The following is a 26,974-nucleotide window of genomic DNA, read 5'->3' as shown; positions in this document are numbered from 1 at the left end:
GGTGATTGACTTGGCCATTGCAGAATGTTCCACTTTTTTGCACTCATGAACTCCTGGGTAGCTTTGGCTGTATGCTTGGGGTCATTGTCCATCTGTACTATGAAGCGCCGTCCGATCAACTTTGCGGCATTTGGCTGAATCTGGGCTGAAAGTATATCCCGGTACACTTCAGAATTCATCCGGCTACTCTTGTCTGCTGTTATGTCATCAATAAACACAAGTGACCCAGTGCCATTGAAAGCCATGCATGCCCATGCCATCACGTTGCCTCCACCATGTTTTACAGAGGATGTGGTGTGCCTTGGATCATGTGCCGTTCCCTTTCTTCTCCAAACTTTTTCTTCCCATCATTCTAGTACAGGTTGATCTTTGTCTCATCTGTCAATAGAATACTTTTCCAGAACTGAGCTGGCTTCATGAGGTGTTTTTCAGCAAATTTAACTCTGGCCTGTCTATTTTTGGAATTGATGAATGGTTTGCATCTAGATGTGAACCCTTTGTATTTACTTTCATGGAGTCTTCTCTTTACTGTTGACTTAGAGACAGATACACCTACTTCACTGAGAGTGTTCTGGACTTCAGTTGATGTTGTGAACGGGTTCTTCTTCACCAAAGAAAGTATGCGGCGATCATCCACCACTGTTGTCATCCGTGGACGCCCAGGCCTATTTGAGTTCCCAAGCTCACCAGTCAATTCCTTTTTTCTCAGAATGTACCCGACTGTTGATTTTGCTACTCCAAGTATGTCTGCTATCTCTCTGATGGATTTTTTCTTTTTTTTCAGCCTCAGGATGTTTTGCTTCACCTCAATTTAGAGTTCCTTAGACCGCATGTTGTCTGGTCACAGCAACAGCTTCCAAATGCAAAACCACACACCTGTAATCAACCCCAGACCTTTTAACTACTTCAATGATTACAGGTTAACGAGGGAGACGCCTTCAGAGTTAATTGCAGCCCTTAGAGTCCCTTGTCCAATTACTTTTGGTCCCTTGAAAAAGAGGAGGCTATGCATTACAGAGCTATGATTCCTAAACCCTTTCTCCGATTTGGATGTGAAAACTCTCATATTGCAGCTGGGAGTGTGCACTTTCAGCCCATATTATATATATAATTGTATTTCTGAACATGTTTTTGTAAACAGCTAAAATAACAAAACTTGTGTCAATGTCCAAATATTTCTGGCCCTGACTGTATATAAGGCTGGGTTCACATGTCCTGTAATCTGTTTGTAACAGATCTGACAGGTCTAATAACAGATCGGTTAACTGATTGCACAAACAGATCACTTTTTTTAACTGATCCGCTAACAGATCTGTTATAATTTTATCTAGATAGATGGCTGCATAGCTAGAAAGAAGAGATACATGGAACATTTTGACTAGATATATAGAATGCATAGATGAATAGATTGATAGAGATAGCTAGTACAGCTATTTAGCCCAATTAAAAAATAATTTATGAAAAAAATTACGTGGGATCCCCACAATTTTCATATTAGCACAGGTACAGCAGCAGCTGCGGGCTGCAACCCTCAGCTGTCAGCTGTACTTTGGCTGTTTATTTAAAAAAAAAAAAGCAGGATCTCTTGTCGTTTTTTTTTCAAAAATTAGTTTTTAATTATGTTAAATAGCCGTACTAGCTATCTCTCTCCTTCAATCTATTCTAAATAATTTTCATCTATTCTATATTTTTTTCTATCTATTCTATTAATCTATTTTATCCTATTTTATTTTATTCTAATCCAACTAGCATATATGGGCAATGGATTTGTTAAGGCATAATGGGAGTCTATGGGCAACGGATTATTTAGTAAAGCATCAGTTCACCTATCAGTTAAAGGATCCATTAACTGATAGGTGAACTGATGCTTTACTAAATAATCCATTGCACATAGACTCCCGTTATGCTTTAACAAGAAAAGTTCTGCAGCCAGGACTTTTTGTCTGTCCAAAACAATGGATGACTGATTGGCACCTAATGGATGACAAGTTTTGACAAACCTGTCATCATTATAGTCAATGGATCTGTTTTTTCCAGAGTTTGCATTTGCCAAAAGGATGCAAAAACGGAAATGATTACAGGACGTGTGAACATAGCCTTAAGGCCCAGTCACACACAACGACTTACCAGCGATCCCGAAAACGATGCGACCTGATAGGGATCGCAGGTAAGTCGCTGGGAGGTCGCAGGTGAGATGTCACACAGTCAGATCTTACCAGCGATGCAGGAACAATACAGGTCGCAGTAGCGACCTGTATAACGATCTCAGCAGTCACTGTGACCCTGTCACACAGTGTCAAACACAGCGATGTGTCCTGCCCAGCAGGACGTCGCCTTTGAAGAAAATGACCTGGACCATTCAGCAACGACTAGCGATCTCACAGCAGGGGCCTGATCGCTGGTAAGTGTCACACATAACGAGATCGCTAACGGGATCGCTACTGCGTCACCAGAACGGTGACGCAGCTGCGATCTCGCTAGCGATCTCGTTATGTGTGACAGTACCTTTAGACTGTTATTCCAGTAAGCATACTGACCTGAAGAATAAAACTCTATCACTTCAACCACAGGGTAAACAACATAAAGATGAAAGCAATTCTTGAACTGTTGTTTGTTCATTCTCGCTTACAAAAATCAATATTCAGCTCAGTTCACATTTATCTTTTGTTCTTTGATGAACCCTTAACATGCAAGTTACCGTATAAATACCCAAAAGCAACCATACTTTTGTTCATGCCTAAGCAGATGGGACACTGCTAGTACTGAAGCCAGACAAACAATGGTTCCGTGGGGGTTGCATCTTAATCACTTTTGGGTATTTAGCATAAAACTTGCCTTAAGGGCTCATTCACATGACCGTTCCGTTTGTCCTGGTCAGTTCCTGTTTTTTTGCGGACCCACGGACAGGACCATCTTTTCAATGTCTTTTGTTTAGGATCAGATGGCACACGGAAGAACTTCCGTATGCATCCGATCCTACAAAAAAACACATCGGATGCCGTATGTTCGTTCCGTTATTATGGAACATGTCCTATTCTGTTCCGTAATAACGGACCGTGACTCAATACAAGTGAATGGGTCCGCAAAATCCCCGGAAGCTGCACGGAAGCACTTCCGTGTGACTTCCGTCGGGTGCCGCTGCAGTCTGTTTCCCGCTCCAGCCCCAGCCCCGCAGCTGCCCGCACAACAGTGTCAGCATCTGCCCGCACTGTAGTGTGTCCGCAGCTGCCCGCACAGCAGTGTCAGCAGCTGCCTTCACTGTAGTGTGTCCGCAGCTGCCCACACAGCAGTGTCAGCAGCTGCCCGCACAGCAGTGTCAGCATCTGCCCACACTGTAGTGTCAGCAGCTGCGGGGATGATGAGCGCTGCTGTGAGGAGGTTAGTAAAGTTCATTACCTGCGGTGATGAAGTCCTGCCCTTCTGACAGCAGCGCTCGTCACTGACTTCCATGACCGCCGCTTGTCACATCACCTCTCGCGGGCGGCCCGAGACTGTGACTAGCGGTGACGTCACGGGCCGCTCACGATACTTGGTTTGTGAAGGCAGCGGCCATTGAACTCAGTGACAGCGCTGCTGTCAGGAGTGCAGCGATCACCGCAGGTAATGTACCTCGCTAACCTCCTGACAGCAGCACTGGTCATGCTCTGCAGTGATCTGGGCTGACCTATTGATGTTAGCTCAGGTCACTGCACTACTCTCCCAGCCAATGGGGAACATTCTTTTCTTCATTGACTGGGACAGTGACTATGGCATGGATCGTCGTGGGACCCCCTTGGATTACACCACACCTGGATTTGTTTTTCTTTCTAATAAATTAGTGAAAGAGGGAATGTTTTGGGGAGTGCTTTTTCAAATAAAAATGTGTTTCTCGTAAATTTTTATTTTTTTTTTAATACTGACTGGGTATCTGATAGACGCCTGACATCACAAACCCCAGGGTTTGATGCCAGGTGACATTGCACATCTGGTATTAACCTCATATATTACCCCGTTTGCCAGGGCAACGGGATGAGCTGGGGCGAAGCACCAGGATTGGCGCATCTAATAGATGTGCCACTTCTGGGGCGGCTGGGGAGTGTCCAATAATAGCGGACCTCCCTAGTCTGAGAATACCAGACCACAGCTGTCCGCTTTACCTTGGCTGGTGATCCAATTTGGGGGTGACCCTGTGTTTTTTGTTTTACATTTTTTATTTAATTTAAAATAACAGCGTGGGGTGCCCTCTGTTTTGGATTACCAGCAAAGGTGAAGCTGCCAGCTGTGGTCTACAGGCTGCAGCCGTCTGCTTTACACTAGTTGGCTACAAAAGATAGGGGGGACCCCACGTCGTTTTTTTTAATTATTTATTTTTTGGCTAAATACAGTCATGGCCAAAAGTTTTGAGAATGACACCAAAATTATATTTTCACATGATCTGTTGCCCTCTGGTTTTTAATTGTGTTTGTCTGATGTTTACATCACATACAGAAATATAATTGCAATCATATTATGAGTACCAAAAGGTTATATTGACAGTTAGAATGAGTTAATGCAGCAAGTCAATATTTGCAGTGTTGACCCTTCTTCTTCAGGACCTCTGCAATTCTCCCTGGCATGCTCTCAATCAACTTCTGGACCAAATCCTGACTGATAGCTGTCCATCCTTGCATAAGCAATGCTTGCATTTTGCCAGAATTTGTTGGTTTTTGTTTGTCCACCCGTCTCTTGATGATTACCCACAAGTTCTCAATAGGATTAAGATCTGGGGAGTTTCCAGGCCATGGACCCAAAATCTCTCTGTTTTTGTTCCATGAGCCATTTAGTGATCACCTTTGCTTTATGGCAAGGTGCTCTATCATGCTGGAAAAGGCATTGTTGGGCGCCAAACTGCTCTTGGACAGTTGGGAGACGTTGCTCTTGGAGGACATTCTGGTACCATTCTTTATTCATGGCTGTGTTTTTAGGCAAGACTGAGTGAGCCGATTCCCTTGGCTGAGAAGCAACCCCACACATGAATCGTTTCAGGATGCTTAACAGTTGGCATGAGACAAGACTGGTGGTAGCGCTCACCTCTTCTTCTCCTAATAAGCGGTTTTCCAGATGTCCCAAACAAGCGAAAAGGGGATTCATCTGAGAAAATGACTTTACCCCAGTCCTCAGCAGTCCACTCCCTGTACCTTTTGCAGAATATCAGTTGGTCCCTGATGTTTTTTCTGGAGAGAAGTGGCTTCTTTGCTGCCCTCCTTGAAACCAGGCCTTGCTCAAAGAGTCTCCACCTCACAGTGCGTGCAGAAGTACTAATACCAGCCTGCTGCCATTGCTGAGCTAGCTCGGCACTGCTGGGTAGTCCGATCCCGCAGCTGAAACAGTTTTAAGATACGGTCCTGGCGTTTGCTGGTCCTTCTTGGGCGCCCTGGAGCCTTTTTGGCAACAATGGAAGCTCTCTCCTTGAAGTTCTTGATGATGCGATAGATTGTTGACTGAGGTGCAATCTTTGTAGCTGCGATACTCTTCTCTGTTAGGCCATTTTTGTGCAGAGCAATGATGGCTGCACGTGTTTCTTTAGAGATAACCATGGTTAACTGAAGAGAAACAATGATACCAAGCACCAGTCTCTTTTTAAAGTGTCCAGTGTTGTCATTTTTAATCATGACTGATTGATCGCCAGCCCTGTCCTCATCAACACCCACACCTGTGTTAATGCAACAATCACTAAAACAATGTTAGCTGCTCCTTTTAAGGCAGGAATGCAATGATGTTGAAATGTGTTTTTGGGGTTGAAGTTCATTTTCTTAGCCAATATTGACTTTGCAAGTAATTGCTGTTAAGCTGATCACTCTTTATGACATTCTGGAGTATATGCAAATTGTCATTAGAAAAACTTAAGCAGTAGACTTTGTAAAAATTAATATTTGTAGCATTCTCAAAACTTTTGGCCATGACTGTACAAGGCTTGGCACCCTTTAGTGCCACATGAAAGTTACAAAAGGGTGCCAGCTTAGAATATGCAGGGGGATAGGACATTATATATGTCTTTCTTATCTATCTATCCCTCTATCTATCCCTCTACTGATTCATTCATCCCTCTATCTCTCTGTCTCTATATCTATCCATCTATTTCTATATCTACTCATCTATTTATCTTTCTTGCTGCTTCCGTTTTTTGCGGTCCGCAAAAAAAATGGAAGGCACACGGATGACATACTGACCGTATACGGAAGCGGATGCCACACGGATGCATCCGTGAAAAAAACGGACCGTTTTTTGCGGACAGCAAAAACGGATCGGTCGTGTGAATGTAGCCTTAAAGCAATCAAAATAATGTTATGTACCCCATAATGCTACCAATAAATTCTTGAACTCATCCCACAAAAAAACCCCAACAATTTCTCACTCATGTTCTTCATCTGTGCACAGAAATATACGGGGTTTCCTTGTCAAATGGCTTCCCCTGCTTTAAAAGAAATACAATTCTGTGAAAGCTGCACACTCAAATCGAAAGCGCAACTGTGTGCCAAAAGCACATATGCCGTCTACAAGTATGCCAGTTGTGTACCTGAAAGGACCCACTTAATTTACAGGATGCCTAGCTCTCAAAGCACAAACTGGCAAATTTGCAGTTTTTATTCTCCAACATCCACTTTATGCTATTTTCTAGCTCAGACTTGACTGACAGCTTCTTTGCTTGAAATTATACAGCAGAGTAGCTGTCAGTCAAGCCTGAGGTAGTGGTGCTAGGCGGCTAGTAGAGCTGGAGAGTCAGAGGTTTGGCAAGTGCTTTGCCATGTCCAAAGCACTTTAGCCTCTTGCTTATTTATTTAAAGTACAATTTATCAGTAATTGAATCTTGTAATCTACAGTACATGCACATATAAACAGTTTGTGGCATGAAATCATAATTGCAAATTCCCTTTAATCCCCCAATGCAATATGACATATAGGTACGACATTACAGCTGTGACAGTTTATGGAGAGGGCTTGAGATTCGCTTTCTCTACACACCCCTAATGCCTGTTATATAGATGGCATCTTGGTACCAGCTGCGACTGGAGCAGAGGTCCGACTGCTACTGCTGGCCATTTAAATGCTACTGTCAATATCTGACAGTGGTGTTTAAATAAAAAGTTCACTGGTGTCTGCACGCAGTGGCTTCCTTTGCTTCCTGCCATCTTGGTTCTCCTATAAAGCTAAGCCACAGGCCATAGAATTGCAATATATACGGTAAGTGATATGACAGTTGCAGGTTCTAGTCCTCTAAAAGGATTAAAAAATAAAGTACAAAATCAATTAAAAAAAATAAATAAATAAAAAAAATTAATAATCTCACTTTTTCCCCTTTAAATATACAGTGGAACCTTGGATTACGAGCATAGGGTGTTCCGGGAGTGTGCTCTTAAACCAAGTTACTCCTATATCAAAGCAAATTTTCCCATAGGAAATAATTGAACCACAGACAATTTGTTCCACAACTCAAAAATATTTACTGCATTTATACAAATTTATTACAGTTATACAAAATAATGTACTGTATTCATATAAAAATATTACAGTTCGCCAATACAAAATACTGTACAGTAAAAATATATGAAACTAATTACACTGCACGTTTGCTTACAACAGAATTGTTGGTGTACGGGAGATACAGTATAAGCAATGTGCTGCACTGGTTATCAATAAGAAAGTACAATACTGTATCCACAAATGCAAATTAATAGACATGCGGTATAGTATATACTGTACTGTACAATGGTATACTGTATACAGTATACAGTACATATGTACAGAAAGTTACCTCCAGTGTTGGTCAGAACATGGTAAAAGGACAGAACTGGAAGTGACCACAGTGAGTATTTGCTCTTATTGCAAAGCATTGCTCTTAAACTAAGTTACAAGTTTTTAGAAAGCGTTGCTTGTCTTGCAAAATGCTCTCAAACCAAGTTACTCTTAAACCAAGGTTCCACTGTAGATTAAAAAAATAAAATATTTGGTATCTCAGAGTCAATCAAAATCTTGTCTATTAAAATATTTAAGGCGATAAGTAAGCTTCAGGACAAGAAAAAAAAAATCTTCAGCAGTCCCATACACCATAAGAAGAGTGGTGGTCATGCTTGTATATTACCGATCCATATTTCATAGTTACTATGTCTAAGGGTGCATTCACCATCCGTGTAAATCGATCTGAGATCAGATTGGACTGTCTACGGGTTTCCATACCAGAGTATGACAGCATCATGTGTTTTTATCAGGCTGTCACGCTCTGGTCAGTAGAGCCGCAGCTAGTGCGAGCATCATGGACAGATCTTGGACCAATTTACATCGACATCTAAATGTTTACTGCGAGTGAGAGAAGGGAAGGGAGAAGGAAAGTGGAGTGAGCTGAAAGAGGGAGTTTGTCAGCACCAGGAGGAGGAAATCGGGCAAATGCAGCAATGGATTATATGACTAAAGCTACAATTTGTATTAGTGCTATATCCCCTACAAAGATCTGACAGGCTTTTTGTAAAGACACCTGTGAGGTGCCCCTACCAAAACCCACCATTAATAACTAGTGCTTTCAATTTGCAGAAAATTGTTGACTTGCCACTTGCTTTGTATGCTAAACAGTTGTATGCAGTCTTAAGGCCCCTTTACACACTGCAATATCGCTAGCAATATTGCTGTGACGTCACCGGTTTTGTGACGTAATAGTGTGTAACCCACATCAGCGACCTGGCCCCCGCTGTGAGGTCGCTGATCGCTACTAGTCGTTCAGGACAATTTTTTGGGCCTTTGTTTCCCTCTGCGCAGCATGCATCGGTGTGTTTGACACCGTTACAACGACATCGTTAGTGACCCAGCCGATAGGCGTACTATAGCGTTCCTTCCAGAGAGGTCGTTCTGCAGGTCTGTATCGCTGCTGCATCGTTGGCCAGATCTGCCTGTTTGACACCTCACCAGAAACTGTTTATAGACTTTCCAGCGACTTTCCGGCCAGGTCGGGATAGCTGGTGGGATCGCTAGAAAGTCTCAGTTTGTAAAGGGGCGTTTAGAGGTGGAGAAAGTCAAACTGGCCACTTCTTATCTCTGCATGGCTGCATTGACATTGCCATGTCCTGCAGACCTTAGTTAAGCCTTATAGGATATAAGGCATGGAATGCTTGACTTGGCTGTCCTGGTTTCATGAACTAAAGCTGCAGAGTTGTCACTCAGCAGATGGGAGGTGTTGGGCACCATTTTAGCTTTTTATGTTGAGAACCTGGGCAATTGTACATGAAGGGGTCTGCTTCTTGAGCATTTGTGATGTAGATGGTGTTAAAACATTGATTTCTTTGTTCTAAAACTTGCATAACCATCACCCCAGGTAGGTTTACATTACCACCCTGTACACCACATATCAGTGTCAGCAGTTTAAATGGTTAAAGATGCTGACGGACATCTATTAGGTAAATAATCATTATGTAATATAAGTGTGGAGTATCAATACAGGGGATGTCTGTAGTGATACCGTACTTTGATGTTTTGGTGTGTTACAGCATTTGAATCCAGGACATTTTACAGTGGCATGCAAACGTTTGGGCACCCCTGGTCAAAATTTCTGTTATTGTTAACAGTTAAGCAAGTTGAAGATGGGTTATGGCTTGTTCAATATCATCGTTAAGTTAGGAGAGGTCAGGTGATGCAAATTTCACAGATTTATAAAAACCCAGGCTCCTCTAACCTTGTGCCAAATATTAGCAGCCATGGGTTCTTCTAAACAGCTGTCTAGCACTTTGAAAATGGTGGCTGCCCACTAAGCAGAAGAAGGCTATAAGAAGATAGCAAAGCGTTTTCAAGTTGCCCTTTGTCCAGATCAAAATGTAATTAAAAAGGTGTTGTCCAAAAAAAAAAATTCAATAACTGAAAAAATGTAAAGTATTAATGTTTTAATGTTTTGTTTAAATATTATTTGTTTTTAATTGAGCAAAATTAGATTTTCCCACTCTTAAACACTAGGGGGAGCAGCTGCTGAAATCCTACAGAAATTCCACTGTAGAATTAGGCTGGATTACAACAACAGTAAAAGTGGGCAGAATCTGCTCTCCTGTGTGATATGTCACCTCCCCGTCCCAACCTGGATGTTTCGAAGGGATCACAGTGCGGAGCCATTTTGTTGGTGACCAGAAATGTCTAAAGTGTCACCAAGGACAGCTGGAGTATCACACAGGATAGGATTAGATACACAGCTCAGCAGACAGTATCACACAGGATAGGATTAGATACAGCTCAGCAGGCAGTATCACACAGGATAGGATTAGATACAGCTCAGCAGGAGTATCACACAGGAGAAGATTGGATACACAGCTCAGCAGACAGTATCACACAGGATAGGATTACATACAGCTCAGCAGACTATCACACAGGATAGGATTAGATACACAGCTCAGCGGACAGTATCACACAGGATAGGATTAGATACACAGCTCTGCAGATAGTATCACACAGGATAGGATTAGATACACAGCTCTGCAAACAGTATTACACAGGATAGGATTAGATACACAGCTCTGCAGATAGTATCACACAGGATAGGATTAGATACACAGCTCTGCAAACAGTATTACACAGGATAGGATTAGATACACAGCTAAGCAGACAGTATCACACAGGACAGGATTAGATACAGCTCAGCAGAAGTATCACTCAGGATAGGATTAGATACAGCTCAGCAGACAGTATCACACAGGATAGGTTTAGATACAGCAACTCAGCAGACAGTATCACACAGGATAGGTTTAGATACAGCAACTCAGCAGACAGTATCACACAGGATAGATTTGATACAGCAACTCAGCAGACAGTATCACACAGGATAGATTTAGATACAGCAACTCAGCAGGTAGTATCACACAGGAGAGGATTAGATACACAATTCAGCAGACAGTATCACACACTACAGGATTAGATACACAGCTCAGCAGACAGTATCACACACGACAGGATTAGATACACAGCTCAGAAGACAGTATCACACAGGATAGGTTTAGATACAGCAACTCAGCAGACAGTATCACACAGGATAGGATTAGATACAGCAACTCAGCAGACAGTATCACACAGGATAGATTTAGATACAGCAACTCAGCAGATAGTATCACACAGGAGAGGATTAGATACACAATTCAGCAGACTGTATCACACACGACAGGATTAGATACACAGCTCAGCAGACAGTATCACACACGACAGGATTAGATACACAGCTCAGAAGACAGTATCACACAGGATAGGTTTAGATACAGCAACTCAGCAGACAGTATCACACAGGATAGGATTAGATACAGCAACTCAGCAGACAGTATCACACCGGATAGATTTAGATACAGCAACTCAGCAGATAGTATCACACAGGAGAGGATTAGATACACAATTCAGCAGACAGTATCACACACAACAGGATTAGATACACAGCTCAGCAGACTGTATCACACATGACAGGATTAGATACACACCTCAGAAGACAGTATCACACAGGATAGGTTTAGATACAGCAACTCAGCAGACAGTATCACACAGGATAGGATGAGATACAGGAACTCAGCAGGCAGTATCACTTAGGAGAGGATTAGATACACGGCTCAGCAGACAGTATCACACAGGATAGGTTTTGATACAGCAACTCAGCAGACAGTATCACACAGGATAGGTTTAGATACAGCAACTCAGCAAACAGTATCACATAGGAGAGGATTAGATACATGGCTCAGCAGACAGTATCACACAGGATAGGATTAGATACACGGCTCAGCAGACCGTATCACACAGGAGAGCAGACAGTATCACACACGACAGGATTAGATACACAGCTCAGCAGATAGTATCACACACACAATAGGATTAGATACACAGCTCAGCAGACAGTATCACACAGGATAGGTTTAGATACAGCAACTCAGCAGACAGTATGACATAGGAGAGGATTAGATACATGGCTCAGCAGACAGTATCACACAGGACAGGATTAGATACATGGCTCAGCATACAGTATCACACAGGATAGGTTTAGATACAGCAACTCAGCAGGCAGTATCATATAGGAGAGGATTAGATACACGGCTCAGCAGACAGTATCACACAGGATAGGTTTAGATACAGCAACTCAGTAGACAGTATCACATATAGGATTAGATACATGGCTCAGCAGACAGTATCACATAGGAGAGATTAGATACACAGAGGCGGGGAAGGGGTACCGGTACTCATGTACTGCTTTGCATGCCTGCCCGCAGCGGCTGCAGCAAGGAGAGCAGAGGTGAGCGGGGGGGGCTGTCAGTGGAGACAGTAGCAGCGGCAGAGGGGGCAGGGGCGCCGATACACACATGCTCTGCATACAGCACACAAACAAATACACACACAGCTCTGCTGCATGGACGCCGGCGGTGGGGGGAGGGGGTTTCATTGGAGACAGTAATCCACCACTGCACGCTGCTCCAGCTGTCAGTAACGACACTATTCTAGGATCTGTAAGGATGGTACTGCTTGCTCTTTCAGATCCTGGCTGTAGGGGAAAAATGCAGCCCAGCCCAAAGCGTGGCTATGGAAAAATGGCAGCTGAACACACCCACGAATGTGAATTGGGCAGCCCACATAGGCGTTACCATTTCAGTTGTAACAGAACTAATGGAGTCGGAATCTGACCACTATCGCCTATGTCCATGAGGTGCTGTAAAGTGAGCCTGCACTGTCGTGCTAAAACTTGGAATGTAAAATGGCAGCCCCCATTGCCAGATTTCCAGGATTATAAAAACTGAAAGACATCTTTATTTAAAGCAAGATAACATTATAACTGCATGTTATCTTACAAGTAATCGCTATTTGGATTATAGAAATACGCGACACCTTACCTTTAAGAAATGGCAGTTAACAGGAACAGTGGCGGTTAAGATAAGATCTGAAAGACCAAGCAAAATTTCTCTTGAGAGCAGCTCATAGGATTGCTGGAGAGGCTAATCAGAACCCCCACATGACTGCAAAAGACCTTCAGGAAGATTTAGCAAACTCTGGAGTTCTGGTACATTGTTCTACTGTTCAGAGACACCTGCACAAATCCTTGCCTTCATGTAAAAGTCATCAGAAGAAAACCTCTCTTACGTCGTCACCATCAAATTCAGCTTCAGAAGTATACAGAAGAACATCTAAACAAGCCTGATGCATTCTGGAAACAAGTCTTGTAAACCGATGAGGTTAAAATAGAACTCTTTGGTCAAAATGATCAACGGTATGTTTGGAAAATAGGGCACAGAATTTCTGGAAAAGAATACATTGACAACCAAGTAATGGGGGGTGGATCACTTATGCTTTGGAGTTGTGTTGCAGCCAATAGCACTGGGAACACTTCACGGTTAGAGGGCAGACTGGATTCAATGAAATTTCAACAAATTCTTGATGCAACCATAACACCATCTGTAAAAAAGCCTAAGTTGAAAAGAGGATGGCTTCTACAAATTGATAATGATCCTAAACACACCTTAAAATCCACAATAAACTACCTCAAAAGGCGCGAGCTGAAGGTTTTATAATGACCCTTGCAGACCCCTGATCTGAACATCATTGAAAATCTGTGGCTAGACCTCAAAAGAGCAGTGGATGCAAGATGACCAAGGAATCTCACAGAACTGGAAGACTTTGACAAAGGAAAAATGGATGAAAATTCCTCAAACAAGAATTGAAAGACTCAACTGCAGTAAAGCATTGACAGTAGCGGCAGCCCTGTGTTTTGAACGCGCTTTACTGCAGTTGAATGCTGTGTGGTGCCGTAAAGCATATTCAATTGTAGTAAAGCCGTGACAACATCCTGCAGCAGCAACGCCGTACACCGGACGCTATCACAGAGGTGTCTGTATGCTTGGGGACTGCAAGAGGCAGCTGGAAGCACTGAAGGCACAGTGGAGACTTGAGAATATCTTTTATTGTGTGTAAACAACTGCATGATAGGGGACAGAAGGGAACCAGCAGGAGGGCATTATTAAACAATAGGCTTATACTGCGCAGGACATTACAGCAGGGGACATTATTAACCAATGGGCACATTACTGCAGGGGACATCACTAAACAATAGGGATATTACAGCAGGGGACATCACTAAACAATGGGGACCTTACAGCAGGGCACATTACTCGGCTCAGCTTACACTTCAGTATGTATGATATATCCCAATCTCGATATTTTAACTGGAAAAGTTGGGGGTCATCTAAAGGCTCTGTCACACACAGAGATAAATCTTTGGCAGATCTGTGGTTGCAGTGAAATCATGGACATATTGTTCCATTTGTACACAGCCACAAACCTGGCACTGATTGTCCACAATTTCACTGCAACCACAGATCTGCCACAGATTTATCTCTGTGTGTGACAGGGCCTTTATACGTCCAGTCGTCTTATATGCCGGAAAATACGGTATATTCTTTTTGTTTAAAATACAAAGGAAATGTCTCATCTTTAACTTTATGCCTTTTAGAGATAATTTATAATCCTCAACTTGCTTAACTGTTCACAATAACAGTAATTTTGACCAGGGGTGCCCATATGTTTCCATGCCTCTGTATCTTATCCACGGAAGGATGCTTTTCTTTTTGTGATCAACCTATTGTGGACGATTGTAAAAGTACATTTACATGATATGTTTTCCCTGATATTTTGTTCTTACATTCAACCTTTTCCATGAACATTTGTGTTTTTCTTTTTTTTTTCTAGCCACTGCCAGCAATTCCATTTCCTTAAATCAATCTTCTGATAAGTTATGTCATACGATTAAGAAACCTATAACTACACCTCCAGTTTCCACTTCTGTGCTGAAGTCGCATCACCTGTCCATTGCATCTGTTAAAAATGATCCAGATGTTGAAGAGCAAAAGCTTGACTGTACCTCTGTTACTTGTATAATTTCATGTTTAAACATTCTCATTGTTATGCAAATTAGGTCATTTTTTGCATACCATAAGATTTATGAAAATATGGTATTGCCATAATCATGTTGACCTGGAGAATAATTTTTTTACTATAGAATGAACGCCATAATAACAAAATTCAAAAAACCATTGTGGAATTGCATTAACTTCAATTTTTTTTCGTGTTTTCCAGTATATTGAATGATAAAATTAACTATGTCCTTCAAATCTAGAACACGTCGTGGAAAAATCAAAACCTCATACAGCTATGTAAAGGGAAAAATAAAAAAAAAGCTATGGCTCTTATAAAAAAAAAAAGGAGAGGGAAAAATACAGATGTGTGCTCCATAATCTCACAATCTCACTTATTGCTGGGGGGAGGGCACTCTTCCTTGGGTGACATTTCGGTTCAGGTAGCCTCTCACCTACTCAGATTAGGATTTTTGCTTTGCACGGATGAAGAGCAAACACCCCAAAATGCGTTCCTTCAAAATAAATGTCTGACTGTTGCCTTCTTTTTTGAAGTCGTAGTAAGGCTTGTTAAAGTGTCGATATTGAATTTTAGGATTGCTACCCCCAATGGCTGGCACTATAGTTCAAGTTTTCTCCCTCACTTAAGAGGCTGTTTGAAGAGCACACAGACACAAACTAATCTGAAAACTGACAATAGTATGGGCCATGGGTTGTGATTTGGTAGGACTAATTAAACAGCTCGGTCAGGTGCTGAAAGCGGTGGAGGGGGAGCAGCTAACTGGTTTATAGAAATCAATGGGCTGAATAGAGATGGCTGGTATTTCAGAAGTTAACTTCTTATCCAGGAATGTAGCTACTGGTCATACTCAGCAGGGCTCTGGTGATCAATGATCTTCGCATCAAAAGGAGAATGACAGCAGATAGAAATAGCAAGTCAATTGCAAACAAGCTGTCATGCTGTCTAAAGGGTGCTTTTCATGCTGCAACATCGCTAATGATATATCGTCGGGGCCACGTCGTTAGTGACGCACTTCCGGCACCGTTAGCGACATCGCAGCGTGTGACACCAAGGAGCAACGATCAACGAGCGCGAAAAATCGTTGCTCATTGACACGTCGCTCCTTTCCCAAATATCGTTGCTGCTGCAGGTACGATGTTGTTCGTCGTTCTTGCGGCAGCACACATCGCTGTGTGTGACACCACAGGAGCGACTAACTTCTCCTTACCTGCGTCCACCGGCAATGAGGAAGAAAGGAGGTGGGCGGCATGTTCCGGCCGCTCATCTACACCCCTCCTCTGCTATTGGACAGCTGCCGTGTGACGTCGCTGTGATGCTGCACAAACCGCCCCCTTAGAAAGGAGGCGGATCGCCGGCCAGAGCGACGTCGCAGGGAAGGTAAGTCCGTGTGACGGGTGTTAGCGATGTTGTGCGCCACAGGGAGCGATTTGCCCGTGACGCACAACCTACGGGGGTATTCCATGATTAAGACCTATTCAGGTTGAAACGCGTAGGAAACAGCTCCTCTGTCTTGCCTCTCCATTTTTTGTCTTGCTTGGATGGAATATTAATATTTTTATTACCAATAAAGAAACTGTTTTTAAGAAAATTCTACTTTCTCCTGAAGTTGCTGGAATTTCTTCCTTTCTTCATGTGTTTCCACCCAGGTCAGGGTGTTTCCGTGCACCGGAGGTAAGATTTGGGAGTGAAGAGGGGAGAGCTGAAGTTTCTTCGTTTTTGATACAACCTACGGGGGTAGGTATGCTCGCTAGCAATATCGGTACCGATATCGCAGCGTGTAAAGTACCCTTAACTCTCTATACCAATTTCATAACCTGAGATTAGGTAAAGAAAAGCTCAGTTGAGCTGAAATGTCCCAAGGGTTCATAAAAGGTTTATATCTCTTTGATGTGCTGCCTCCCTCTTAACTCCTTCACCGCCAGGCGATTTTCCGTTTTTTTCCGCTCCTTTTCTTCCAAGAGCCGTAACTTTATTTTTCTGTCAATCTTGCCATATAATGGCTTATTTTTTGCGGTATGAGTTTTACTTTTAAATGAAAACATAAGTTTTACCATATAGTGTACTGTAAAACGGCAAAAAAAATTCCACTTGCAAAAAAATTGCAAAAAAAAAAGTGCGATTGCATGATTGTTTTTAAGATATTTTATTCATTGTGTTCTTTATATGGTAAAACTGATGTGTCGGTGTGATGCCCCAGGTTGGTATGAGTTCGTAGATACCAAACATCTATAGGTTTACTTTTATCTATGGGGTTAAAAAAAATCAGAAATTTATCCCCAAAAAGGTGCACTTTTTGCGCCATATTCCATGTTCCGTAGCATTCTAATTTTTTGGGATCCATGAGTGAGGGCTTATTTTTTGCGTCTCGAGCTGACGTTATAACGGTACCATTTTTCTGCAGAAGTGTCATTTTGATCGCCCGTTATCACATTTTGCGCAAAATTTGTGGTGACAAAAAAACAAAATTTTGGCATTTGGAATTTTTTTTGCCGCTTACCGATGAGAATAATTGATTTTATAATTTGATAGATCGGGCATTTCAGAACATGGTTATACAAAATATGTGTATTTTTTTTAACCCTTTAATTTTCAATGGGGCGAATAAGGGGTGATTTGAACGATTAATTTTTTTTTTTTTACATTTTTTTTTAACTTTTTTTCTATTTTACTAGGCTCTATAGGGACTATACCGATCAGCAGTCTGATTGCTTATTCCTTTGTGTAGATCAAAGCAGCATCGCTCTGATCTGTACAAACGCTGCTCTCCTCTCACACGGCCCTCTGCTGGTTGTAAGAGGAACTGACTCATGATAGCTACAGGAGTCATCACATGACCCTGTGCTACCATGGCAACCATCGGACTCACGTGATCACATCACATGACTTCCGATGGAGCCAAGTAAGTGAATGCTTACAGCGGCCCGCTTTTCCATCTCCCTGTGACATTTTCACAGTGAGATGCAAGCTGTTAACAGGCATGAGTGGGTAGCGAATCCACTTGTGCCTGATAGCCAGACATGTGGCCGGTGGCAGCAGGCAGGCATTAACCTGATACGATCCATGACGTACCCAGTACGTCATGTGTCGTGAAGAGGTTAAAGGTTTTTTTTACCCAAGGGTCTGTGGATCAAGTCATTTGAGGTCTTTATCATACCTACACCAATATTACTTTTAGTTTACATTATTTGTTTGGTTATTAAAGAAGCACTCCCGTGAAAGTTTTTATCCTTTTAATATATTGCAGTCATCATATTATATGGCATTGTGCAGTGATGTAAAATTGTAATTTTAATAATGACATGAAGGAAAAAGAGTCTTCCTGTTTCTGCATAGAGCTCAGAAGGATTCAGCTTGTCTGTTGTTAATCACGTAGTGTCAGAGACATAATGGAAATTAGAACAATTAACTGGGTAAAAGGGCAAAATGAGCAATTGTAAGTGCACATTGTTGGGGGAGACTTCCAGGTCTCTCTCAGGGTCACGGAGTTGGATTTCAAATCAGAACTGCGCAGCTGTATATGAATCAGGAAATTGACCACACAGAGAAACGTGTCTCTATTTGGGAGAAGTGGAGGCCTTCTGCCCGTGTATTCAAGAATATAACATTTTATACAGCTTTTTGGACAGTCCTGTAAAACAGCATTCCTTTAAGTCATTCAGGTGGGTCTGGGACCAGACTACAGTCTACTCAAGAATATTGCTTATTCATGAGTCTAACCGGTTTTCAGAGAACCTGTTCTATTGAAGAATGTCAGTTTACTTATTTATGAGACTACAAACTCATTACTTAGCCCTAAGCATAGTTTGTTTACATATTCAATCCTTGCAACATTTCAGTCAGGTATACGTAGAAAGCAATACATAAAACATTCAAAATACAGATTAATCTTATTATATTATAATATTATTATACTGGACAAACGATTCATAGCCTAGGCCTTCACAGTCCCCTCTTAATAATATTATCTGTCGTCTTACTCCGTGAGGGCTACCCAGAGACTACAGTGTCCCACAGCTATGGAAATCACTTGTTTCCTAACATCTTCACCTCAGTTCCCACAGACGGGATCCAAGCCCCGTGGCCCCCTACTATAACAACCTCTTAAGTTTGACTTTGGGTCGTTGAGCATGGTAACCATTGTGTCAGATTTGAAGGGGGCTACTGTTGTATATAAATAATAATAATAAGAAAGCCGCGGAGACACCATCACGTGTTTCTCAACGCCGGCAGGAAACTAGCCAGGTCTTTCACCGGGAAGGAACAACCACGGGAAGGGCAGTCTCCAGTCAAGGAGACCACCTATACCAAACATGGTATCCATCCACAGACAGCCGTTTCGGGGTATTTGCCCCTCATCAGTGTGGAGTAGGAATCTGGCTAGTGGGGGCAATGCCTAGTATAAGACTACTTAAAGGGAACCTGTCATCAGAAATTTCGCCCAAAAGCTAAAAGATTCCCCCTCTGCAGCTCCTGGGCTGCATTCTAGGAAGGTCCCTGTTATTATTGTGCCCCATGTGAGACCAAAATAAAGCCTTTATAAAGTTCTACCTTTTTGTATGCAGCTTCTGTAAATGTGTCACGGGGGCGGGCTCTCTGCCGTCCGTTATTCTGCCTCCTGGTCCTGTATGCCGCCCCCATCGCTCCTTTCCATATCTGATGCACCGCCCACTGCTCCAGCCATCCCCGCGCATGCCCAGTGCCAGTCTCACAGGACTGAGCAGTGTGACCGCTGGTGACGTGTGCGCAGGCAAGTGATTATGGGCGGGGCTGTGATTGTTATCAGCAAGTACCCGCCCATAATCTCGTGAGCGCGCAAACCTCTCCAGCATTCACACTGAGCTCAGGGTAGTGCTAGACTGTATGGGCTGCTTCCAGGGATGACGTCCCTTTGTCATGTGATAGTATTTTGAACACGCCCCTATCACATGACAAAGGGACGTCATCCCTGGAAGCAGCCCATACAGTCTAGCATCTACTCTGAGCACAGTGTGACCGCTGGTGAGGTTTGCACGCTCACGAGATTATGGGCGGGTACTTGCTGATAACAGTCACAGTCCCGCCCATCATCACTTGCCTGCGCACACGTCACCAGCGGTCACACTGCTCAGTCCCGTGAGACTGGCACTGGGCATGCGCGGGGATGGCTGGAGCAGTGGGCGGTGCATCAGATATGGAAAGGAGCGATGGGGGCGGCATACAGGACCAGGAGGCAGAATAACGGACGGCAGAGAGCCCGCCCCCGTGACACATTTACAGAAGCTGCATACAAAAAGGTAGAACTTTATAAAGGCTTTATTTTGGTCTCACATGGGGCACAATAATAACAGGGACCTTCCTAGAATGCAGCCCAGGAGCTGCAGAGGGGGAATCTTTTAGCTTTTGGGCGAAATTTCTGATGACAGGTTCCCTTTAAGCAAGCATTGTTGACCTTAGGGAGATCAACATATCCACTGCGGAGACACCATCACGTGTTTCTCAACGCAGTGATTCTAGAGCATTGCCCCCTGGGAAGTATGCAAATAAGAAAGCCGCGGAGACACCATCACGTGTTTCTCAATGCCGGCAGGAAACTAGCCAGGTCTTTCACCGGGAAGGAACAACCACGGGAAGGGCAGTCTCCAGTCAAGGAGACCACCTATACCAAACATGGTATCCATCCACAGACAGCCGTTTCGGGGTATTTGCCCCTCATCAGTGTGGAGTAGGAATCTGGCTAGTGGGGGCAATGCCTAGTATAAGACTACTTAAGCAAGCATTGTTGACCTTAGGGAGATCAACATATCCACTGCGGAGACACCATCACGTGTTTCTCAACGCAGTGATTCTAGAGCATTGCCCCCTGGGAAGTATGCAAATAAGAAAGCCGCGGAGACACCATCACGTGTTTCTCAACGCCGGCAGGAAACTAGCCAGGTCTTTCACCGGGAAGGAACAACCACGGGAAGGGCAGTCTCCAGTCAAGGAGACCACCTATACCAAACATGGTATCCATCCACAGACAGCCGTTTCGGGGTATTTGCCCCTCATCAGTGTGGAGTAGGAATCTGGCTAGTGGGGGCAATGCCTAGTATAAGACTACTTAAGCAAGCATTGTTGACCTTAGGGAGATCAACATATCCACTGCGGAGACACCATCACGTGTTTCTCAACGCAGTGATTCTAGAGCATTGCCCCCTGGGAAGTATGCAAATAAGAAAGCCGCGGAGACACCATCACGTGTTTCTCAATGCCGGCAGGAAACTAGCCAGGTCTTTCACCGGGAAGGAACAACCACGGGAAGGGCAGTCTCCAGTCAAGGAGACCACCTATACCAAACATGGAATCCATCCACAGACAGCCGTTTCGGGGTATTTGCCCCTCATCAGTGTGGAGTAGGAATCTGGCTAGTGGGGGCAATGCCTAGTATAAGACTACTTAAGCAAGCATTGTTGACCTTAGGGAGATCAACATATCCACTGCGGAGACACCATCACGTGTTTCTCAACGCAGTGATTCTAGAGCAGTGATTCTAGAGCAGTGGATATGTTGATCTCCCTAAGGTCAACAATGCTTGCTTAAGTAGTCTTATACTAGGCATTGCCCCCACTAGCCAGATTCCTACTCCACACTGATGAGGGGCAAATACCCCGAAACGGCTGTCTGTGGATGGATACCATGTTTGGTATAGGTGGTCTCCTTGACTGGAGACTGCCCTTCCCGTGGTTGTTCCTTCCCGGTGAAAGACCTGGCTAGTTTCCTGCCGGCGTTGAGAAACACGTGATGGTGTCTCCGCGGCTTTCTTATTTGCATACTTCCCAGGGGGCAATGCTCTAGAATCACTGCGTTGAGAAACACGTGATGGTGTCTCCGCAGTGGATATGTTGATCTCCCTAAGGTCAACAATGCTTGCTTAAGTAGTCTTATACTAGGCATTGCCCCCACTAGTCAGATTCATACTCCACACTGATGAGGGGCAAATACCCCGAAACGGCTGTCTGTGGATGGATACCATGTTTGGTATAGGTGGTCTCCTTGACTGGAGACTGCCCTTCCCGTGGTTGTTCCTTCCCGGTGAAAGACCTGGCTAGTTTCCTGCCGGCGTTGAGAAACACGTGATGGTGTCTCCGAGGCTTTCTTATTTGCATACTTCCCAGGGGGCAATGCTCTAGAATCACTGCGTTGAGAAACACGTGATGGTGTCTCCGCAGTGGATATGTTGATCTCCCTAAGGTCAACAATGCTTGCTTAAGTAGTCTTATACTAGGCATTGCCCCCACTAGCCAGATTCCTACTCCACACTGATGAGGGGCAAATACCCCGAAACGGCTGTCTGTGGATGGATACCATGTTTGGTATAGGTGGTCTCCTTGACTGGAGACTGCCCTTCCCGTGGTTGTTCCTTCCCGGTGAAAGACCTGGCTAGTTTCCTGCCGGCGTTGAGAAACACGTGATGGTGTCTCCGCGGCTTTCTTATTTGCATACTTCCCAGGGGGCAATGCTCTAGAATCACTGCGTTGAGAAACACGTGATGGTGTCTCCGCAGTGGATATGTTGATCTCCCTAAGGTCAACAATGCTTACTGTTGTATATAACACTGAAGGGAAGGTGACATGGCTATAGCCTCGTTTGTCCCCTTATTACAAATCTTATAGCAAGGCAAAATACAGTAAACAATAATTATGGCAAAAACCAACACTAGAAGGGTTATAATCCCTATCTGAATTGGTATCCCTTTCATTTTTTGTTTCAGGGCTTGGGTGACCTTACCATTTGGGCCTGTTTCATCTGGGACATAAGTACAACAGGCCTCTCCTATCATTGCACAAACACCTCCTTTTTCTGCTAATAACATATCCAGAGCCATCCGGTTCTGGTCGGCCAGCATAGTAGTCTGACCCAACTGAGTAACTAACCCAGTTAAGGCGTATGTGGAGTAATTAACAAATCTCTGTTTATTATAATAGAGATAATTGATCCATGCAACATTCTTATTCACAGTAATAATGGGAAGTAAGGACTCAAATCCTGCTGCTACTTCATCCCTGGCCTTATACTCATCTGGGGCCCCCCTTGGGACTCCAATTACACCAATATATACATGAGGGTCTTCCAATAGGTCATTATTTGACACAGTTCTACGGGGCTCTGGCTCCACCCTTGGATACCTATTTTATCTGTTCAAGGGTAAGGGGTGCTTCACACACAGCGAGCTCGCTGCCGAGATCGCTGCTGAGTCACGCTTTTTGTGACGCAGCAGTGACCTCATTAGCGATCTCGCTGTGTGTGACACTGAGCAGCGATCTGGCCCCTGCTGCGAGATCGCTGCTCGTTACACACAGCCCTGGTTCGTTTTCTTCAAAGCCGCTCTCCCGCTGTGACACACAGATCGCTGTGTGTGACAGCGAGAGAGCGACAAATGAAGCGAGCAGGGAGCAGGAGCCGGCGTCTGACAGCTGAGGTAAGCTTGTAACCAAGATAAACATCGGGTAACCAAGGTGGTTACCCGATATTTACCTTAGTTACCAGCCTCCGCAGCTCTCACGCTGCCTGTGCTGCCGGCTCCGGCTCTCTGCACATGTAGCTGCTGTACACATCGGGTTAATTAACCCGATGTGTATAGCAGCTAGGAGAGCAAGGAGCCAGCGCTAAGCAGTGTGCGCGGCTCCTTGCTCTCTGCACATGTAGCTGCATTACACATCGGGTTAATTAACCCGATGTGTACAGCAGCTAGGAGAGCAAGGAGCCAGCGCTCAGTGTGCGCGGCTCCCTGCTCTCTGCACACAGCGCTGGTAACTAATGTAAACATCGGGTAACCATACCCGATGTTTACCTTAGTTACCAGTCTCTGCAGCTTCCAGTCGGCGGCTCCGTGCAAGCGCAGCGTCGCTTGCACGTCGCTGCTGGCTGGGGGCTGTTCAGTGGTCGCTGGTGAGATCTGCCTGTTTGACAGCTCACCAGCGACCATGTAGCGATGCAGCAGCGATCCTGACCAGGTCAGATCGCTGGTCGGATCGCTGCTGCATCGCTAAGTGTGAAGGTACCCTAACTCCATGATTTACAGGGGCTATTAGGATCGGCATTAACACTTTCATTAAGGCACATTGTCCTGACCAAAGAAGGTTGAATCTAGATCTTATCTTGAGGTCAGCACATAACAAAAAAAAAACAAAACATCTGCTACAGATTAATCTGTGGTTCTTTTTGAGATGTTAAATGAGAAGGAGGATACTTGGTTAGTGCTACTCCATCCAGGGCTGACTCGTGAACCTTGGTGATCTGCTCTTGATAAAAAAGCCAAAGCGTGATGAGGCTTCATGTGAACAGTTTGAGGCGCTGACTCAGAGAAGCCTTCTGAGATAATGGTTGGAATGGCAGCCACTCTCTGCTTCAGTTGTTTCAGGTCCATTGGTTTCTGAGGCGAGACGTTAACTCACGTGTCACTGCTAGTGCTCAGCAGACTAGGCCGGGGAGACATCAGCCTGGTGGGATGGGCTCTCCCAAAACTTATCCCGGGAGTAAAGGGTTTACAGCTGGCATTTTGTATTAAGGAAAATCACCGAATATATTTATATATGTGTTAGTAGAAAACAAAAGCATTTATAAATATGTATGTTAGGCTACATTACCTAAACTACATATTTGGGTCTGTGAAATGGCTGAATTAAGTATTTCAGGTTACTCAATTCTTACAGTGCCAGTCCCCCCCAAAGACTTATTTCTGCCATTTCCGAATACTAAGGGTACTGTGTTCCCTTAGGAAGAGAGATCTGTTGGGAAAACCTGCCTGACTGAACGTTGAGGCATGTGCGGAGAGGGTTTTCTTCACCGGTTTGAGACTAAGGACTCCCAGATGAGTCCTCACCCTTTGTAGTTGGACTTTCCCATGTCTCAAGGTTCTCTAAGTCCTCTCTTCTATCTGTTTTGGCAATGGTGGCCTGAGACTGTACAGGTCTTTTAAAAAGGATAAATACAAGCAAGACGCTCAGTGCAGCTCTGGTGCGTCGACCTTTCTGTAATGCGAGGCGTGAATCCATGTTGTCCTGCCTTCGAGCTTTATCGAAATTTCTATGGTTGGGAGAAGCTGGATCAACTCATCTAATTTTGACTCATGGCTCTTTCTTGCTTGTCCATTTAGGATCAATCAGTCCCCTGACTGAAGACCATATGCTACTAGCTCTGATTTAAAATCTGGAATTGGAGAATACACCTGTTTATCACACTATTTTGTCAATCAAATAAAAATTGTACATGCCTGTGATAAACCAAAAAATATTTTACAAATAGACCTGTTTATTACAAAAAGAAAGCAAACCACACATTTGGTTTACGACTTGCCAGTTTCCACCTTTCTATAAAATATACACTTTTTTTTATTTCTGTAAACCTATTTTTTACATACCACCTCCATCATGTGCTTTTTAGCAATAACGTCACTTCCTGCACTGGAGTGCCTCTGGCCAAACCTGGAAAGAAATTTACACAACACGCACAAACTCACATAAACCTACTCATGGTAGATGTATATGTCTAATCTGGAATCACCGGAGCAGTAGTGCGGATGAGGGGATTTTTCTACGAGGTCTTTTTAGTTTCTCTACCTTGTATTAAGCACAGGTCTTGCAAGACTTTGTGAGTCTGGCCACCTGGGTACTGAGCAGTGGTGCCGCCCATATCTTGTCCACCACCACACTTATAACTGTCTTTGTCACATGTGTTCATTGGTTACCTGGGCCATTATTGAGTAGAGCGCTCATGGCAGAGAAAGCTTACCGCCCTTTATCCACAGACCTTCCTTAGTCAGCTGGCTCCCTGCGTCTCACACTCCATTCCTTGCTGAATCGCTTGTTCCTGTAAGGATTTAAGAACACGACGAGTGACAAATGTCACGGAAGTGACAGGTGCCACCGAGGTATGGTACTGGTCTGCATTGGTAAAGGACTCAATTCTAGGCCCGTTAACTGCTTCTTTGCTGTCTGCACCTGTGCGAGCATCTCCTCTGGCTCCATCAGTCACCGACTCTCTTGATAACAGGAGAGTATCCGTCTGGACTCATACACACTCTTCGGTCTTTATAGGTTTATCACGTTACACTAGAAAAGATCTGCTACCTATATCCAAATTGACTATCTTACCCCTTTCCGCTCTACGAACCACAGCAATCGCCAATTTTCATCTCATTCTCCTATTCCAATGGGAGAGGAGCGAGTGGTTCGATTTTTATTACCTCATGTTGTGTAACCTCAGAATATCCAGTGTAGAATCAACCAACATCTTATCTGGATCCATCTATGAAAAAAAACCTTAAAATCTGCATTAACAATGGGCTCATCTGAGACATGTTCAAAACCTGACAATTCTTGTTACATCAGAGCAATCATGAGATATATGTATGTCTGTTGTATCCTCCTTACAGATAAAAATATAAAGAAAACTTAATAAAAAAACTCTATTGATGAACAAATTAAAAACTTAAAAATAGGTGTGATTTTCCACATCATCTTTCCCCCCTTTTTGAATCCCATTATCCAAAGCATAATTAGATTCAAAAAGTGTGTGGCCCCGGAGCTCTACGTTTAGGCATAAAAGTCACATTGTATAGATTGTACCTAACTGGGAACACCATAAATATGTTATATGTAGCCTTATAATGGAAAACGATTTCAATGACTTTTCAACGTTTGCTTGAACCACAGAAATCTGCATTACAATCTTTCTTTCTGTAAAAAGAGAACAGATGATTCAATACATTATATATCAAACACAGAATGCCATAAATCATCCACATACCGTAAACCAAATTATTATAATTCTTAATAAATGAGATTATTATTAAAGATTATAATTAACTAATTGTACACAGCCTGACCTCTATGCTCCAATATCTACCAATAAATCTAAACATCATGTCCACAATTCAATTTATTCTGTTTAGATAGAATCAGTAAAATAAAACACTATTGTCAAATACTTTTTCCATTATAATTTGCTAAAAGTAGGGAAAAGTGTCCTTTTTTTTTTTTTTTAAAGATCGCACTATCTCCCCTGTAAAACTCGAAAACCTGTATTCCTGAAACAAAAACCAACATAAAAATAGTTTTAATTGAGCTTAAACCAGAATCTT

The 26,974-nt window shown here is 43.5% G+C and overlaps 1 protein-coding gene across 6 annotated transcripts in view; it reads left to right on the top strand.

Moving 5' to 3' along the window:
• Window positions 1-26,974, top strand: part of LOC142244310 (uncharacterized) — a 417,067-nt gene that overhangs the window by 364,065 nt on the left and 26,028 nt on the right. Inside the window, exon 17 of one of the 6 annotated variants that reach the window (XM_075316519.1) lies at window positions 14,689-16,328. The exons of 4 other annotated variants lie outside the window; for them this stretch is intronic. In XM_075316519.1, the coding sequence (XP_075172634.1) occupies window positions 14,689-14,963 (275 nt within the window). In that variant the 3' untranslated portion in view covers window positions 14,964-16,328. Of the gene's footprint in view, window positions 1-14,688; window positions 16,329-26,974 lie in introns of those variants that run through there. One more of the 6 variants, XM_075316517.1, reaches the window with a different exon arrangement.

Source organism: Anomaloglossus baeobatrachus, chromosome 6, assembly GCF_048569485.1.
Source record: "Anomaloglossus baeobatrachus isolate aAnoBae1 chromosome 6, aAnoBae1.hap1, whole genome shotgun sequence".
NCBI classification, from domain to species: domain Eukaryota; kingdom Metazoa; phylum Chordata; class Amphibia; order Anura; family Aromobatidae; genus Anomaloglossus; species Anomaloglossus baeobatrachus.
Note: the sequence above shows the minus strand (reverse complement) of the source record. Positions and strands in the feature narration are given on the sequence as shown.